Source organism: Mesoplodon bidens, assembly GCF_964165515.1.
Source record: "Mesoplodon bidens genome assembly, chromosome: 9".
NCBI classification, from domain to species: domain Eukaryota; kingdom Metazoa; phylum Chordata; class Mammalia; order Artiodactyla; family Ziphiidae; genus Mesoplodon; species Mesoplodon bidens.
Genome location: NC_138166.1, coordinates 86,380,057 through 86,395,958, shown reverse-complemented (window position 1 = coordinate 86,395,958; position 15,902 = coordinate 86,380,057). Strand labels below are relative to the sequence as shown.

Genomic DNA, 15,902 nt, shown 5'->3' with positions numbered 1-15,902 from the left:
AAGGCCCCTAATCATTTAATTACCTTGAAGGAGGTTTTCAAATGTCTGCTTTTTCTGTCTTGTTTGCCCCTCTTGTCCCAACTTTCTTTCTTTTAAATATGTAAAAGCAGCTGGCACCTGCTGCTCAGAAAGGAAAAAAACCTAGAAAAGAATAAAACAATAGCCCACCACGTTTCCCAGTGCAATTCAGGGATCTCCATAAAAGAATAATGTCTTCAGGTGCCCAGACTGCAAGCCAGGCACAGCACCCATGTGTACCTGGTGGTGGCAGAGGTCACTGGGGATTCACAGAACCTCAGAGGGTGTGGTGCCAGGGTCCCCAGAAGAGGAAGAAGCCTGGAGGAACGTGACGGATGGAGGGATGTGAAGAAGAACAAACCCACCGCTGTGGCCCCCCCAACTCTTTCCATTTTACACGAGCCCTTTTACCGTGAGCCTGGCAAGCCATCACAGTGACAGGCTCCCAGGTATCTTGGAATCGCCATGCGTCCCTTACCACTTCACTGAATGGAATTAACTTTGGCTTCTCTTTTTCTTGGATGCTTATTTATTCTAAGAGAAGGAAGTTTTAAGCCTGTGCTCCTGGTCCACAATTGGAGGCTGCATTCTACCCAGCTCAGTAATGGACCATTTTGAATATAACACAGAGGAGAGGCCAGAGTTGACCACCTCATGATGGTTGTTGTAGCAGCGTTTTCCTGGAGATAAGGGGAAAAGAAGTAAATATTTGTGGACTGTTCGCTGATTCCAGCCACTGCAGGTCAGCGGAGAAAGGTCATTGTCCTCAGAGCTTAAAAAAAAGCCCCGGCTGCTAACAGAAATATAATGATCTTTTTTTTTTTTTTTTTTTTTTTTTTTAATGCTGTATGCGGACCTCTCACTGTTGTGGCCTCTCCCGTCGCGGAGCACAGTCTCCGGACGTGCAGGCTCAGTGGCCATGGCTCACAGGCCCAGCTGCTCCATGGCATGTGGGATCTTCCCGGACCGGGGCACGCACCCGTGTCCCCTGCATCGGCAGGTGGACTCTCAACCACTGCGCCACCAGGGAAGCCCTAATGATCTTTTTTTAATGTCGTTGCTTTGTTTTCTATATTTTTGTTTCTGGGAAGAGCTGGTAACAGGAATAAGGGGTAACAAAAGAAAATTACACGTCTGAAAGATGATTTTGTAGAAGCCCCAGGCACAAGTGTCCCCTCTCCATGCGCCAGGGGAAGAGCTTATTCATGGCATGATACTCTGGAGCATTGTTACAGGTCACCTCTCATCCTACATTACCCACTTCTTGAACATTTCCCATACGCGGGGCATTGTGGGAGGTTTAAAGGTGTGTAAGAGATCTGTAGATCTGTATTTAGAGATGTGTAAAATGGGACCATTGGTCCACATGATTGCTAAAGTTCTGTAAGTATCAGTGGAAATCATCTGGAGAGCACCAAAGAGAAATCCATGCCCAAGAAGTGGTCTTACTGGGTGAGTGTCCAAGTGTGGCCTAGGTCTCCCGGTTCTGCCCAATAGGGGGGCTCACAGAGCCTCAGGCCTGGAGCTCCCCTGGACTTCCAGAGCCAGACTCACCCTGGGAATGAGGGGGAGACCCAGGCCCAGCGATTCTCTGGAAGTCCCTCGGTTTTCGTTTGCTTTCAACCTTTGAGTGTGAGGATGCAGACAGAGGCCTTTTGTTAGCCAAGAGGGAGGCTGCCAGGTGGCCCTTCAACTCCCCAGCAGCATCCTGTATCCCTAGGAAGGCTTTCATCCGGGCGTCTTCCAGTTTCAACACTGGCTTTGTTGACTATCACCAGGCGTGTTGAATTACCTCTTTTTTTTCCCCTGAACAAAGAGTGCATTCAGGTGAAGTTATTGGTCTGGAACAGAGAACTGGTCAATCACTGTTGTTAGTATATTAATGGCAAGTATTCTCGAGTAATTACAATTATTAGAAATAGAACGCCCAATAACATATGTTGTTTATAGTCACTCTGTTCCAGTTACAAGGAATGATTTTGTTTCAACTAATGATGACATTGTGATAACAACCCTGGGTCTTTAGATCAGCTGCCAGATCCTGGGTACCAAAGAGAAGAGGGAGAGAAAGGCGAGGGAGAGCTGAAGTGGGACCACAGAGTCTTTTCAGTCCTGTTCTCCCAGTATCAGCCGAGACTCCTTGCTTCCCACTGGAATGGCCTTTCACCGGGGCCGCCATGAACAGGGCCACACTCTCACCTCCACCAGGCGGGAGGGACCACTGGTCTCCAAGTGGCTTTGGCATCCCCAGGCTCCTCTGCTGGGTGACCTGAGCCCTCCATCAGGCCCACACACTCAATAACAGTGATCCTTGGGGAACAAAGACGAACTTCATGGAAAAGCAAAGCCACTGACAAGAATTTATCCTCGCCGGACTATTTTGCTGTTATTTCTCATCTGAACTGAAAAGCAAAGTGAGCTGCGGCTGAAGCTGCATTCTCTGGGCTCCAGGCTGGATAGGCTTTGCGAGGAAGCCGAGGCACATCTGGCGCATTAAATATAGGCTCAAAGAGGAAGTTCCTGCAGCCCCTCTCTTCTAGAAGTTCAACCAGAGCATTTCCTCCAGAGAACAATTGTAAGATCAGAAGAGGCAAAATGAATTCCATTTGATTTCCAAAGCTGTGCTTGAAAGTTTCTCCCCAAATCCCCTACCACCCCGATACCGCTGAGTTGAATCTGTTGCCAGGACAGGTATCGGGAAATCTGCTGATCCCAAGGTCAGTCCTCCCTGGGACTCAAGCGCTGGCAAAGCAGGGAAAGTCCGGGCCCCGGGACAGCTGCTGAAATAAGCCCCATGCCCAGAGACAGGGCAGGCCAAGGGCATTTATCCCCAACTGGACTTGGAGGAGCTCAGGCCAGCCCACCTTGTCAGCGATTCAGCTCCCCTTCTTACGGTCCTCTGGGATCCAACCGGAGGGAACGGAAGCACCCTTGCCGTGCCCTTCACCCTCCTTTGAGGAAACAAAGCCAAACCCCTGTGCGCCACTCCCACTGCAGGTATTCCAGTCCTGGGTTGCCACCTCTCCACTCAACTGCACTTTCCATCAATCTCATCTGCCCTTCCCCCACTTAGGATTATGGGTATTTCCTTTTTGTGTTATTACTTTGCTCTCTCCATAAACCAGCCCATCGTAGATCACGTTAATGGCATAAACTTGGGGGACAGCAAAGAAAATATATGGTGCATTGCATTTTTGTACTGGGCACCATGGGTCTGAGAGAAGGTGAGTGTAAATTTTGGGGGTTGGTTGTGGCTAGTGCTGACTTGTCTTTGGAATTGATGGGGGCTGAGGTGACGCGGGGGGAGGGGTGACCTGCAATTTACTTAGCCCTTAGCTGCCCCCTCTGTGCTGCCCCTACCCAGCTCCCCCCAGCCTTGCGGTAACAACTGAGAGAATTAGAGCCCTCATCTTGTAAACACACTAGGGACTGTAAATCCACAGCCCACCACCCCCTCCCGAGGAAGCACCAGCCCTGAAGGCAGCTTTTCCTCTCCCAGCTGGGCAGCATTCTTTATGTCGTGTTCAATTATTTAAATATGCAATGAAACCTCTGTATAAAGCAGCCACCGACATGCTGGATGTGGGAGATGGAAAGGCATCTCTCTTGCTCTCATATGTTGATACTCCCCCTGCAATTAGCGGTGCTGTCTTTACCTCTGTGTGCATTTCAGTGGAAACCAAAATATGCACAGGGCTAGATGATGGACCTGGAGCCCGCTGGAGCCACTTACTGAAAGTCAAGACATTTAAAGATCTCCTTGCACCTCAAGCCACCCTTCTCCCCAACCTCAGCCCATTCTCAGGACTGCAGAACATAGCCACGGGCCAAACAGACTCCAAGTGAATCTGGTTCTTACTGTATGCATTTGTCTCCAAATAACCTTGCTAAATGTAGGTGTTTTCTACCCTCCAAGAGCTGGCCCTTTCAAATGATTGTTCAGAGAAATATCTTCCTTGAAGAGAGAAGGGCAGTATGTTTGTTTTTTTATGTTGGGGGTAGGAGTTTATTAATTTATTTATTTTTATTTTTGCTGTGTTGGGTCTTCGTTTCTGTGCGAGGGCTTTCTCTAGTTGTGGCAAGCGGGGGCCACTCTTCATCGCGGTGCACGGGCCTCTCACTATCGTGGCCTCTCTTGTTGCGGAGCACAGGCTCCAGACGCACAGGCTCAGTAATTGTGGCTCACGGGCCTAGTTGCTCCGCGGCATGTGGGATCCTCCCAGACCAGGGCTCGAACCCGTGTCCCCTGCATTAGCAGGCAGATTCTCAACCACTGCGCCACCAGGGAAGCCCAGGGCAGTATGTTTTTAAGGAATTCTGTAAGGGGGCTAGATCATCATCCGGGGACAAAAGTCAGTAAGATGATGGTGAGAGTGTTTTGCTCATGGTCCCTGTGGGAACTGAGATAACTGGTGTGCTTAATTTCTTTCTCATGGACATGGTGGTGATTATATGTGTTGTGCTATGAAACAAGATGGCACGTGGCAAAATCTGTGTAAGGTGTTGGAGGTAATGGGACGTGCACTGCGTTGAAACCTTGTACCCCTTGCACTGTGTTAATTGTGTTAGCTAGAATAACAGTATCACGCATTACCTATGAGAGCCATACCCACCCGTATGACTATGCCGAGTCACAATATACCAGTTATTAAAATACTTCCCTCCTGGTAGGTATATGGCACTTTCAGGAGACCAACCTACCCTGCAAAGACCCCCACCTCCTCCAGCATGCGGTGGTCGATATTTTGAATACCATGCTTTGAGCTAGTTTAGCAGGCATTGTTTACCCCCATTTTAAAGATGGGAAAACTGAGCCTCAGAAAGGTTATATGAGGATGTGTCCCAGGTCATCTACTGGGTTAATATTAGAATTGGGACCAATAAAATTTGTGGAATCCAAACCAGCCTCTTCATTTTATGGATGAGGAGACTCAGAGGGTTTGGGGACGTGCCCAAGGCCACGTGGCTGGCTGGCGAAGGTCCTGTCTCAGAGCGCATGGAACCTTCCAGAAGAGGGGACTGCCATTAGATGAGCAGTGAACAGAACTGGGACCTCCCTAGCCATTCCTGTTGTGTTGGGGCACTCAGAGCTGTTGAAATTGTTGGGCTCTGAAGCTTCGAAGGGGTGGATAGGCTGGACCATGAGAATTGATGGGTGTTTATGGAAAAGCACACAGAGGCGGGGGCAGGGGAGACGGATCCTTGGGAAATGAGGTAGGAAACGGGAGTAGCTGAGGGACCAGGTGCGGCCTGAGCCAAGGGGGAAGGACCAGGAAAGAACAGACGTTTTCTGAGCACTTGCTCCCTCTGTGCCAGACGCGTTATACGTGGTAGTTCATGGACTTCGCCCCAGATGACCCTGTAGAGGGTGAGTTTTTAATCCCCGTTCGTAGTGAAGCCGAGCAATGTTTAGAGTCCTTTCAAGACCCAAATTAGCAGGAGGAAAATGGACTTGCACTTATACGTATGGGATTCCCAAACCAGGTTCTTTCTAGTTAAGAAAGCGCAAAGGTGAGGACCACGGCCGAAATGCTGGGAAACAGAGTCTCAGAGTCATGGAGAAACGTGGAAGTCACTCTGAAATTTCCTGCGAGCATCAGACTCAGAGGTGGTTTTGTACCCGGGATCTCAGCATGAGGCTGGGCAGGGTCTGGAGAGATGGGGTGAGAGGAGGGGACAGCATGGTGGCAATGGTCCCTTTATGCCTTGTTGTCTAGGGAAAAATTGCCATTTTACATTTCAATTAGGAGGGACGCTGGGGTCAGTCAGCAGTGCCACCAGAGGAAAATGGGCCCAGCCCAGCCCTGGGCCGCTCCGACTATTATTAATGAACTTAGTCTCAGAGTGGCCAACCTTTTTACATGCACACGAGGCCATTATGGGGCCACTGGCAATCAGGACTCACTAGAGAACTCATAACAAGTTTTAGTGAGAATCTTACAGGGAAAGAGAGAGAGGCTTAGCTTCCAGCCTGGACCAGAATCGGTCCAGCCCCCAGGCGAGGTTCCAGCTCACCACAGGAGAGTTTCGGAGCCCCCTGGCCCCCAGCTCCTCTCTGGGAAGTCCTGGCCCACCACCCCATCCTAAGGTGGTCCCACTGCCAGTAGGAACTTGCCTCTTTCATTAAGAGGAGGAAAGATGGCGGGTTGGCCTGGGAGTTCTTCAGCTGCCAGCACGTCTGTTGACACTGAACCAATATCTTTGCTCTCCCTGGCTTGGTTTCTCCTTTGCAAAGTAGAAGGGATGCTTGGGTTGGTTCAGAGGACTCTCAGACTCAGACACCCTCAGTGTACCATTCCTGAGCCGCCGTATTTTCCTGTGGGACTTGGGGATGAGAGATCCCAGCTCCTCTGCTGTTACTTGCAATGCAACCCTAGACCCAGCTCGTAGCAGGAGGCAAGGTCAGGCTGTGCGTGCTTTAGGAGAGGGACAGCTGCCAGGTCCTCGGGGGGAGGGAAGCGCGGGGTCAGGACTGGCCCGGCCCCTCTGGCTCACGGCTCCCCACTTGTCATCCGTCTTCTCTCCTGAGTCCCCAACCTCACACATCTCCCGCTGCAGCCCGGGCTTCGTCCTTTTCACAGAATCACTCTTGTCTTCGGCGTGTCCTGAGTTCTCAGCTTGCCGGAGCAGGGGGATGCGCTGGCAGCAGAGGCGAGGGCACGGGATGGAACTATAAGAGTCTCGCTCCACGTGGGGCCTCAGGGTCCCTGGAGACCCCCACGATCTAGAGCCTCAAGGCCACAGGCCGGGGTCAGGCCGTGTCCTCTATCGCTTCCCCCCGCTGCTGGCCTGCCTCCCTGCTGCTCTTCTTTGTTTCATTTATTTTAAACTGCATCAAAATGCACATATCATAAAATCGACTATCTTAGCCAGTTTTACGTGTGCAGTTTAGCGGCGATAAGTGTATACATTCACGTTGTTGTACAGCCATAACCACCATCCATCTCCCAAACTCTGTTCATCTTTCCCAGCTGAAACTCTGCACCCATTGAACACTACTTCCCCCTTCTCTCGTGCTCCCGAAGCCACTCTTCTACCTTCTGTCTCTATGAATGTGACTACCCTGGGTACCTCATATGAGTGGAATCGTGTGGTGTTTGTCCTATAGTGACTGGCTTCTTTCACTCAGCATAATGTTTTCAAGATTCACCCGTGATTTAGCGTGTGTTTAAATTCTCTTCCTTTTTAAGGCTGAATCATGTTCCATTGCATGTATATATCACATTTTGCTTATCCATTCATCTGTGATGGCACCTCCGTTGCTTCCACCTTTTGGCTGTTGTGAGTACTGCTGCCCTGAGCATGGGCGGCATCAAGTATCTCTCCGAGACCCTGCTTGCAGTTCTTTTGGATGCAAACTCAGAAGTGGAATTGCTGGGTCTGCTGCTCCCCGTCTAGCCGTTCTTCAGGATAAAGGCATGGATAGCCTGGAGGAGAGGAGGGCATTCATTTAATGGGCCTGGGGTGCTTCCCTAAAGCAAGGCTACAGGGTAATCGGGAAGAACAGAGGTGAGACCACCCAAATCATGGACTCAGGACTGGTTAGAGCCGAATGGGGCCTTGGATGCCACCCAATTGACAGATGAGGTAGCTGAGTCTCAAAGTGGGGATTGATGCGTGATGAGCTCAGGGTTCCACAGCTCGTCAGAAGCTCAGCGGCCCTAGAGCTCTTCTCCCTCCAGCTTTCAGTGACCGAGGGGCTCATGTTTGTTTTCAGACCCCGGGGGGAGACAGCCGCCGGGTGCCTGATTGCCCGGGGCCCCTCCCATCTGCCCTTCCCCTGGCCTCCTTTCTACCTTGCTTTGCTGGGGAAGTGGGCTGAGGTCAGGGGGGCCCCTGAGAGTAGTGAGCCCACGGGGCAGCGTCCTCACGAAGGATGCGTGAGCCATGCTTTTGTCTGTCGACCTGCCCAGAAGCCATCTGTCTGGTGGGCACGCCCCAAACAGTGCCACAGGGGGAGGAATCTGGGGCTGGTGGGACCTGCCTGTCCCGGGGCCTCACTCCTGCCCAGGCCAAGGCTGTCTTCCACGCAGCTCCTGTGAATCCAGCCACACACCAGCTCCCGCCTCCCAGCAGGGCCGAGCACCGTGCTCCTTATTTGACCCCATTCTCCCCCCAGCCCCCTCTGGACAGAGCTGATTGCTCCAGCGAAAAGGGGCCCAGTGGTTCATTTCCTCCAGGCCCGAATGTGTTCAGGGGCCCCCCTTGGCTCAGGGAGGAGCAGCTGGAGGGGACTCGGAGTGTACCTGCTCTGAGGGGCATGTTCTTGGGGTCCGGCCATCCCTGGAGCTCAGTCAGAAGCTTCTGAATTTCAAAGGACTCTGGGGCTCATTTCAGAACATTCCCAAATGCCTTATGGAAGATCCTCCCACCCCTTCCAGACTCACATTCCAGAGCCTCGGCCCAGGGCTTTGTGTCACTGTGTAGCTGCTCGCTGGGGCACTTCTGTCCCAGCTCTTGGCAGCGTGGAGCTGAGGCAAAGCGGTCTTCAGCCCAAAGTGGGACAGGACGGCCAGCCAGCAGGGTCAGTCTGCTAGGGGAGGAGGGCGCTGAGAGGGGACCACCGGGAGTCTGGACCAGAGGGTCTGGAGTGCATTGAAAAAGGAGCTGAAGAGGGCAGGGGACGAGCTCTGTGAGGAGGGGCCTAAAGGTGGTGATGCCGGGACCCGGGTTGCTCAGTCTCACTGCCTCCTCCATGGTAGTCGGGGGTGGGCAGCAGCGCCGAGGGCCGTGCGTGGGGGGTCCTGGGGAGGGTGGAGTCTGAGAACATCTGGGTGATACCAGGGGCTCCCGCACCTTCGGCTTCCCGCTGCCCGACCTGAGCCTCACTGTCTGTCCCCAGGACTGCCCGCAGCTGCTGCGACTGGACAAGATCCTGGTGCCCGTGGAGGTGATCAAGCCCATCACTCTCAAGGCCAAGAACCTCCCCCAGCCGCAGTCAGGGCAGCGCGGGTACGAGTGCATCCTCAGCATCCAGGGCAGCGAGCAGAGGGTGCCCGCCCTGCGCTTCAACAGCTCCAGCGTGCAGTGCCAGAACACCTCTGTGAGTACCCGCCCCGTGTCCCCACCTGCCGGGGCGCTCTCTCCTAGGGTCAGATCAGCTCCGCTCGGCAGGACTGCCCCAAACACCCACAGAACCGCTCAGCTCCCCCCAACAACTGCTTCCTCTAACCCTGCCAGCCCAGCCAAGTCCACCAAGTGTCTGCCTGCAGGTGTGGCCCTGTCGTGGTGACCCAACAGGGGCTGCGGTGCAAGGGGCTTTGGGGCCCACCTTGGGGCTGTTGAGCGCTCTTTGTGGACAGATGTATTTACAGGGCATGCCCATCCTCCTTCCTGAGAGCAGCTCTGGAAACCCTGGGTCCTGACTTCCTACCAGGGCTGACCTAGGGGCCTCATCTGAGCCCACAAAGGCGCACCTCGGCCCGTACAGCCACACAGAGGCTGTTTGCCAGCACATGAGGCTTCTGAGACAGACCAGCACCTGCAAAAGGAGCCTTGGAATAAGAAGGAGCCCCCCGGGGCTGTGCTGTGTAGATCCACACAAACCCTGCCCAGTATTTAGAAATCCAGGTTGGGTCCATGCTGGACCAACAATGGGTCAGCAGCCCCCTGCTGCCCACAGCCTTCTCCTGACCCCTGGTCACCACACAGTGTGCCCTAATAGTGCACCCACTGCCTGCCAGCTCCCCCACTGGCCCTGTGGCCTTTCCAGCCCCGGCTCTGGTCTCCCTCGTTCTCTCTCGTTCCCACCCCCAGGGACAATTCTCAGTGCCTCCAGGCCCTGCTTCCAAAGCAACTTGGCCAGCTCAGTCTACTCTGCCTGCCTGCATTTTTCACTTCAACACCCTAGTAAGAAAGGTGATGGGAATGTTTGTTTCTCTACCATTTTCAAGTCTTAGAAACTGAGGCAACAGGAGGTGTACCCCACAAAGAGTAGGTTCCAGGAGGGTCCCCTCTGCCTACCAGGACCTGCTGGAATCACACAGTTCAGGAGGGCTCAGCTCTGACCTCCCAAGAGCCTCTCTTTTCAGGGAGTCAGTGGGATCCCAGTTGAAATGCTGTTTGGGCCAGGGTGCTGCTTGCTGTCAAGTGACTTCCTTAAAAAAATTTTGGGGTCATAATCAGGGGCAAGCCTCCCTTACCATAGTTATGGAAAACAACCAACGTACCATCAGGGCAGGAATAGACCTGAGAGAATATTTACTTGATCCTGTGACTGGGCTGGGGGCGGGTGAGTCTCTAAAGCCCAGAGAGGGCAAGTGACCAGCCCCAGGTCACGCAGCAAGTAAGCAGCAAATTCAGAACTTTAAACCCAGTTTCATAACACACCCCCTAATCAAAGGTTAGGCCAAAACCAGCAACTGAGTACTTTATAGCAGGGTCTGATCTGCCTCAGAGAGGATCGTGGAATAAAAGTTACTGTTGTTTCATTTTCTAAATGACCTCTCTAGAATGGGGGGAGGAGGAGAGAAGGATCCAACAGAGAAATCAACCCCGCCCCACCACCCTTGATTTTTGGTGGCAGAGGAGGTCTCAGAGGAGAGCAGAGAAGGAAAAGAGAGACACAGGAGCATTCTGCATGGGGTGACACAGGGCTGAGTGGACAGGCAGGTCACTTCCAGCCCACTATTTGGGGACAGGCCCTGGGCCAATCACTGTAGCCCTCAGGGGCCTGTTGGCAGAGAACAGGGCAGCTCACAGGCAGCAGTTGGAGGAGGGTTAGTTAGAAGCAACTGTGGGTATTCGTGGCTTCCTTTAGACAGAGGCTCCAGGAGATGTCAAGTGCTGCTAATAATAGTGCCCAGTCCCACCCCTCAGCCAGTGGCAATCACGGGAGTCAGTGGGCCGCAGGGGACAGCTGGCCGGCGACAGTGCCAGCCATGAGGCCTTAGGGCTCTAGGCCCATCTTCCACTGACCCACGGTGGCCCCATGGTTTCTCGTGGTGCCCCAGTTTACTGCGTGCAAAACAAGGACAGGGAGGCCGATAGGGGGTAAACTTTCCCCCTTCCTGCTTTACTGGAACACAGCTGGGAATGGGTCTGCTGAGTCTCTGGGGTCCTGGAGATGGACACAGCATACACTGGTGTCTTACGTTGGTGAGAGAATGATAGAACTTTCCAGCAAAATATCTCAGACAAGGGAATGGTTGGAGGGAAGAGCGTCCAAATTATACAGAGGTCTTCTCTTTGCTCTAGAAGGTAGGGAAACGGGGGTTCACTCTTTCCCCAGGTGATAAGCAGCATCGTCCAAGAGCTGGGCCACGATGAGCCAGACCTTGACGGAGACCCTTAACCTCCTGGCCCATAGGAGCCTGAAACACTCTTCCCCCAGCTCTGGGCTTTGTGCGGACCAACTGCCCACTGATCATAGAGGGCTCCATAAATGCTCAGTGGAGCAGAGGTGGGGCGTGGCGGGGGATGCGAGCCAGTGGTCCAGGGCCCCCAGCAGTCCGCCCCTCCCCCTGCAGGATGCAGGTCAAGGGGGAGAGAGGGCATCTCCAGGAGGGAGCGTGACCTCCCTAGAGGGGGAAGGTCAAGGGGTTGGTGGGCAACACCGGGGTTAATGATTTCTGTAATATTTTAGAATTGAGACCTCAGGAATGGGGAGGAGAAAGAGGAAGCAATGCCCGGCATATTTGATCCTTAAAGCCTTTTGTATTTTTCCTTCAAAAAGAAAATGCGTGCACACACACGCACATCTGAACACATAAGTGTTCTCATATGCATCCATCTCCATATGTACCAAGTGTCTGGTGCAGAAACACTCAATAAGTGCTGCTATTATTATTCCACGTAAACAGAAACACAGGGAACACAGGTATATTTTTGCACAGCATCCCCAAGTGTACACACATAGATTCAAATACACGATAATATTTGGGTGCTCATTCTCTGCAGCAGGCACTGTGCCCAGAGCATCGGATGGTTATCTTGAACCCTGCCAACAATCCCGTGAGGTACGCACTGCGTGTAATTCCCACTTTCCACGTGGGGAGTCTGAGATTCGGATCCTCTGCCCACTTTCACACAGCCGGTCACTGCGGAGCCCCTACACGGCAGTACACGTGTGTGCCCGTGTGTGCTCACATGCACACGCACATCTGAATGCATAGATCCTACGGATGTGCACAGACCTCTTCTTGCTTCAGCACTCATGCGAAGACGTTCATGCACGCATGCAAAGACGTTCATGCACGCAGACACTCCCATGCATACATGGGCGGTATGTCTTGCCTTGCTCTCTGGGGGATCTCAGGTCCTTCCTGAGAGGGGCCTGAAGGTTCTCTTGATCTTCAGCCAACACGCCCCTGGTTGCTGCCTGCTGCTTCCACTTTGGGTCCTGGACAGACCCGGACCTCAGAGGCAGGAGCCTGGCTTCGATGCCGATTTAGGCACCACCAGCATCCCTCCTAGAGGTCGGAGCAGCCTGACACTGGCCCCTGCCACCTTTCCCCCACTGGGGCCTTGGAGGAAGGGGACGGGAAGGATGGGGGCAGTGGAGCTTGGCTAGAGGAGGAGATGGGAAGGGGCGTCTGGAAAGGGTTCTCCCCCCACGCCCCCCCACACTTACCCCTTGGCTGTCCTCTGTCTCCCTGCTGCTAGCAGATGGCAAGGAGCAGCGATTCTCTAACTTTAGCAGCACCAGACTCAGGGTACCTAACTGGAAATGCTCCTGTCTCCAGAGATTCCAATTCGGCAGGTCTGGGTGGGGCCCTGGAATCTGCATTTAGTAGACCTCATCCCCAGCCCCACCCCCATGACTCTGATGAAGGTGGTCCATAGACCACCATGAAAGGGGAAGAGGTTTTTCTTGAGAAAACTCAGGACGACCTGGAATGACCCACCCAGACGCGAAAAACTTAATCTCTGGGGAGTTGGCTAGTGGGCTACGTGGCAAAAAGCTTGTGAGTCCCCAGCTGAGTTATGGGATGATCAAAAAAAAATTCTCCAGTGTTGTTTCTGCAGGGGTAGGGAGCTTTGCTTTATTCTATGGCTCAGCCCAGACCCTGGCCTTGGCCCAGGTGTCATCGATCTCGAGGGAGCTTATACAAGAGTGTGGATGGTACACGGCAAACCACCGCCATTGTGGGACAAACACCACATGTGGCTCCCTGGCCTGGGCGTCATCACCAGGGAGTTAGTGAAAAATTCTGGTGTGCTAGGTTAGAGCCCGAAGAAGGCTGGACACACACCCTACTTAGGTTTCTGCAGGAGGACAGCATCAGCACGTTCATCATGGAGCACGTTCTGTCACTCAGGAATATAGGGCAATTTCCCAGGTTAAGATGATAACATCTCCTTTAGAAGCCCCTACGGATAAGCTACAGAGGCAGAGGCCCTGAGACCCTCCAGAGCCGGTGCATTCCCGAGTTTCTGCGCTGCCCTCCCCTCGATGAAGGAGGGAGCATCAGCCGCCTGACAAAACAGCCGCGAACATCCCCACGGCCCAGCCCCACCAAACTTAAACTCTGCATTAAAAGAGCCCACTGGCTCTGCAAGCACGACTTCAGACCAAGTCTCCTGGACTGAACTCTTCCAACAAATCGCCCATCCTCAGCCCCTCCTCTGCAGAAAACCTGTCTCAGCTCTGATCCTCCATCCCAGCCCCTGTGGTGGGCAGAATCTAGGGGAATCATGAGACAATCATCAGGTAGGGATTGGAAAAGCTGCCCAGGGCAGGTTCCAAGCTCCTGCTGCCTGCCCGCCTTCCCCGGGGAGAGAGAATGCCTGCTGTCAGAAGGCAGATGGGGGCGGGCATACTGGGGGCTGCCTGAGAGGTACCTCCCACTTCACCCCCACTCCCCCTTAGCACCGCAGCCCCATGGGATGGACCCAGCTGGGTGGAGCATTAGAGGAGAGCTCGGCAGGGAAGCAGGGCCCAGAGGCCTAGAGGCAGCTCCCTGCCGCCCCACCATGGGCAGCTGTGGAGCTGGGGCCCCTGCTCTGTCTTGGAGCCTTTGGAGTCTTGACCCAGATTCCCGGGTTTGTGCCCTAGGGTGACCTCAGGATTTCCCACCTCACCTCTGAGGTCTCACCCAGTCCTCTTCTCTGTTAACCCTCAGCCACTCATCCCCTGAAGAGTACAGCTCCTTCATTGCTTCCCCTTTGCAACCACTCTCCCTGCCTGCAAATAGATCAGGCTTGGCCAGGTCTCTGGTAAAGCACCCACCTCGCCTGAACATGTCCCAGAAATTAAAGCTCCCAAAGTCACATTGAGGACTGGCACGTTCCCCTGGGCAGCCAGGGCGGGAGCAGGCCCCTCTCTCACTAACTTCCACGGGAGAGCCCAGCTGGCAGGAACAGGCCTCCGCAGAAGGTGGCCAAGCCACTTACTCAAATCTGCTCTGTGAACCCAGATTCCAAATGGGTGTCCCCCCAGGCCTGGCATCTCCCCACCTTAGCTTCTTGACCCCCTGTTCTGGTCCCCTGAGGTGTGCATCCCCACCCTGCCCACCCATGCTTATGTGTGCTTACACACACATGCACGCACCATCTTGGCCTGCCTTTGACCCCGTGCACTCTGCGGACCCCAGGCCGAACATTGGGCCCCCCCTTGAAATCTCTGTGACCCAGCTTTCTCCTTTCCTCCCGGTCCTGGCTGCAGTATTCCTATGAAGGGATGGAGATCAACAACCTGCCGGTGAAGCTGACAGTCGTGTGGAACGGGCACTTCAACATTGATAACCCAGCTCAGAACAAAGGTGCGGAGGGAGGGCCCGGGCAGGCTGGGGAGGGAGGAGCAGCTCCCATGGGTGGGCAGTGCCATTCCGTCCCCCCACCCAAGCCAAGTCCGCTCTCTGTGCCTCCCCAGCGCCCTCACTGCTCTGTGACTGCTCACCGCAGGGGGACGGCTGCTGGGAGTACCGTAGAGGGAGCAGCGCGGGCCAGAGGGCGGAGGGGACGAGGCCGCCTCACGTCCCATCATCCAGGCCAGCACTGCCCTCCTGGTCCACACTCCCGGGCCCCTCCCAGCCCCCTGCCCCCACCTCCAAGCCCCCCCTTGCCCTTTGCCCACAGTTCACCTCTATAAGTGCGGCGCCATGCGTGAGAGCTGCGGGCTGTGCCTCAAGGCGGACCCGGACTTCGAATGCGGCTGGTGCCAGGGCCAGGGCCAGTGTACCCTCCGGCAGCACTGCCCCATCCACGAAAGCCACTGGCTGGAGCTGTCGGGCACCAACAGCAAGTGCACGAATCCCCGCATCACAGAGGTGAGCCGTGGTCCGCTGGGCGCGCTCTGGGCCGCTGAGCCCTATCCTGCCACGGGCAGGGCCCTGGGAGCCATGGCTGGCATGGTGTCCCCCGTGACCACCAGGTGCCCAGCATTTCCCTGCAAATCCATAGCAGCTTTAGGCTTGGCTCAGAGGCCGTTCCCTCATCAAGGGAGGTCGAGAGCAGAGAGGGTTCGACTGTCCTATGGAGTCTCCGTGTAAGCTGCGTCCGAGATCCTCGACACCCCTTCCTTGTCTCCAAGAGTCCTGAGGCCATGAAGCTCCATCAGCTGCAGCCTCATTAAGCAGTCAGCCTGTGCGTGGAGGCTGCCTGGGGGTCAAGGGTGTGAAGCCCAGCCCCGGAGAGGTGGAGCTGGTCGAAGTGGAGAGGCCTAGGGACTCACACGAAGCAAGACCTAAGCTGTAAAATGGCAGAAACAGACCAGGAGCACAGTTCAGGAGGACAGAGGGGACACGGGCCCATGGAACAAGGAGTCGTGAGGGACGGGGCAGTGCTAAAGATGCAGACGGAGGATCACAGAGAGCAGCGTTTGAGTCCCAGCTCCATTGGCTAATCCCAAGTAATTGTTGGGTCCCCTGGGACTACCTCATCTCTATCTCCAGGCCTCAGTTTGCTCACCCGTGCCCTGGGTCAAAGCGTCCACCTCACAGGGG

General features: G+C 54.4%; 1 protein-coding gene across 2 annotated transcripts in view; it reads left to right on the top strand.

The window, feature by feature from the left end:
• PLXNA4 (plexin A4) overlaps nucleotides 1-15,902 on the top strand; it is a 614,743-nt gene that overhangs the window by 528,205 nt on the left and 70,636 nt on the right. For both annotated transcript variants that reach the window (XM_081243430.1, XM_081243431.1), the window contains 3 exons: nucleotides 8,861-9,061; nucleotides 14,624-14,720; nucleotides 15,037-15,227. In XM_081243430.1, coding sequence (XP_081099556.1) covers nucleotides 8,861-9,061; nucleotides 14,624-14,720; nucleotides 15,037-15,227 — 489 coding nt within the window. The remainder of the gene's footprint in view (nucleotides 1-8,860; nucleotides 9,062-14,623; nucleotides 14,721-15,036; nucleotides 15,228-15,902) is intronic.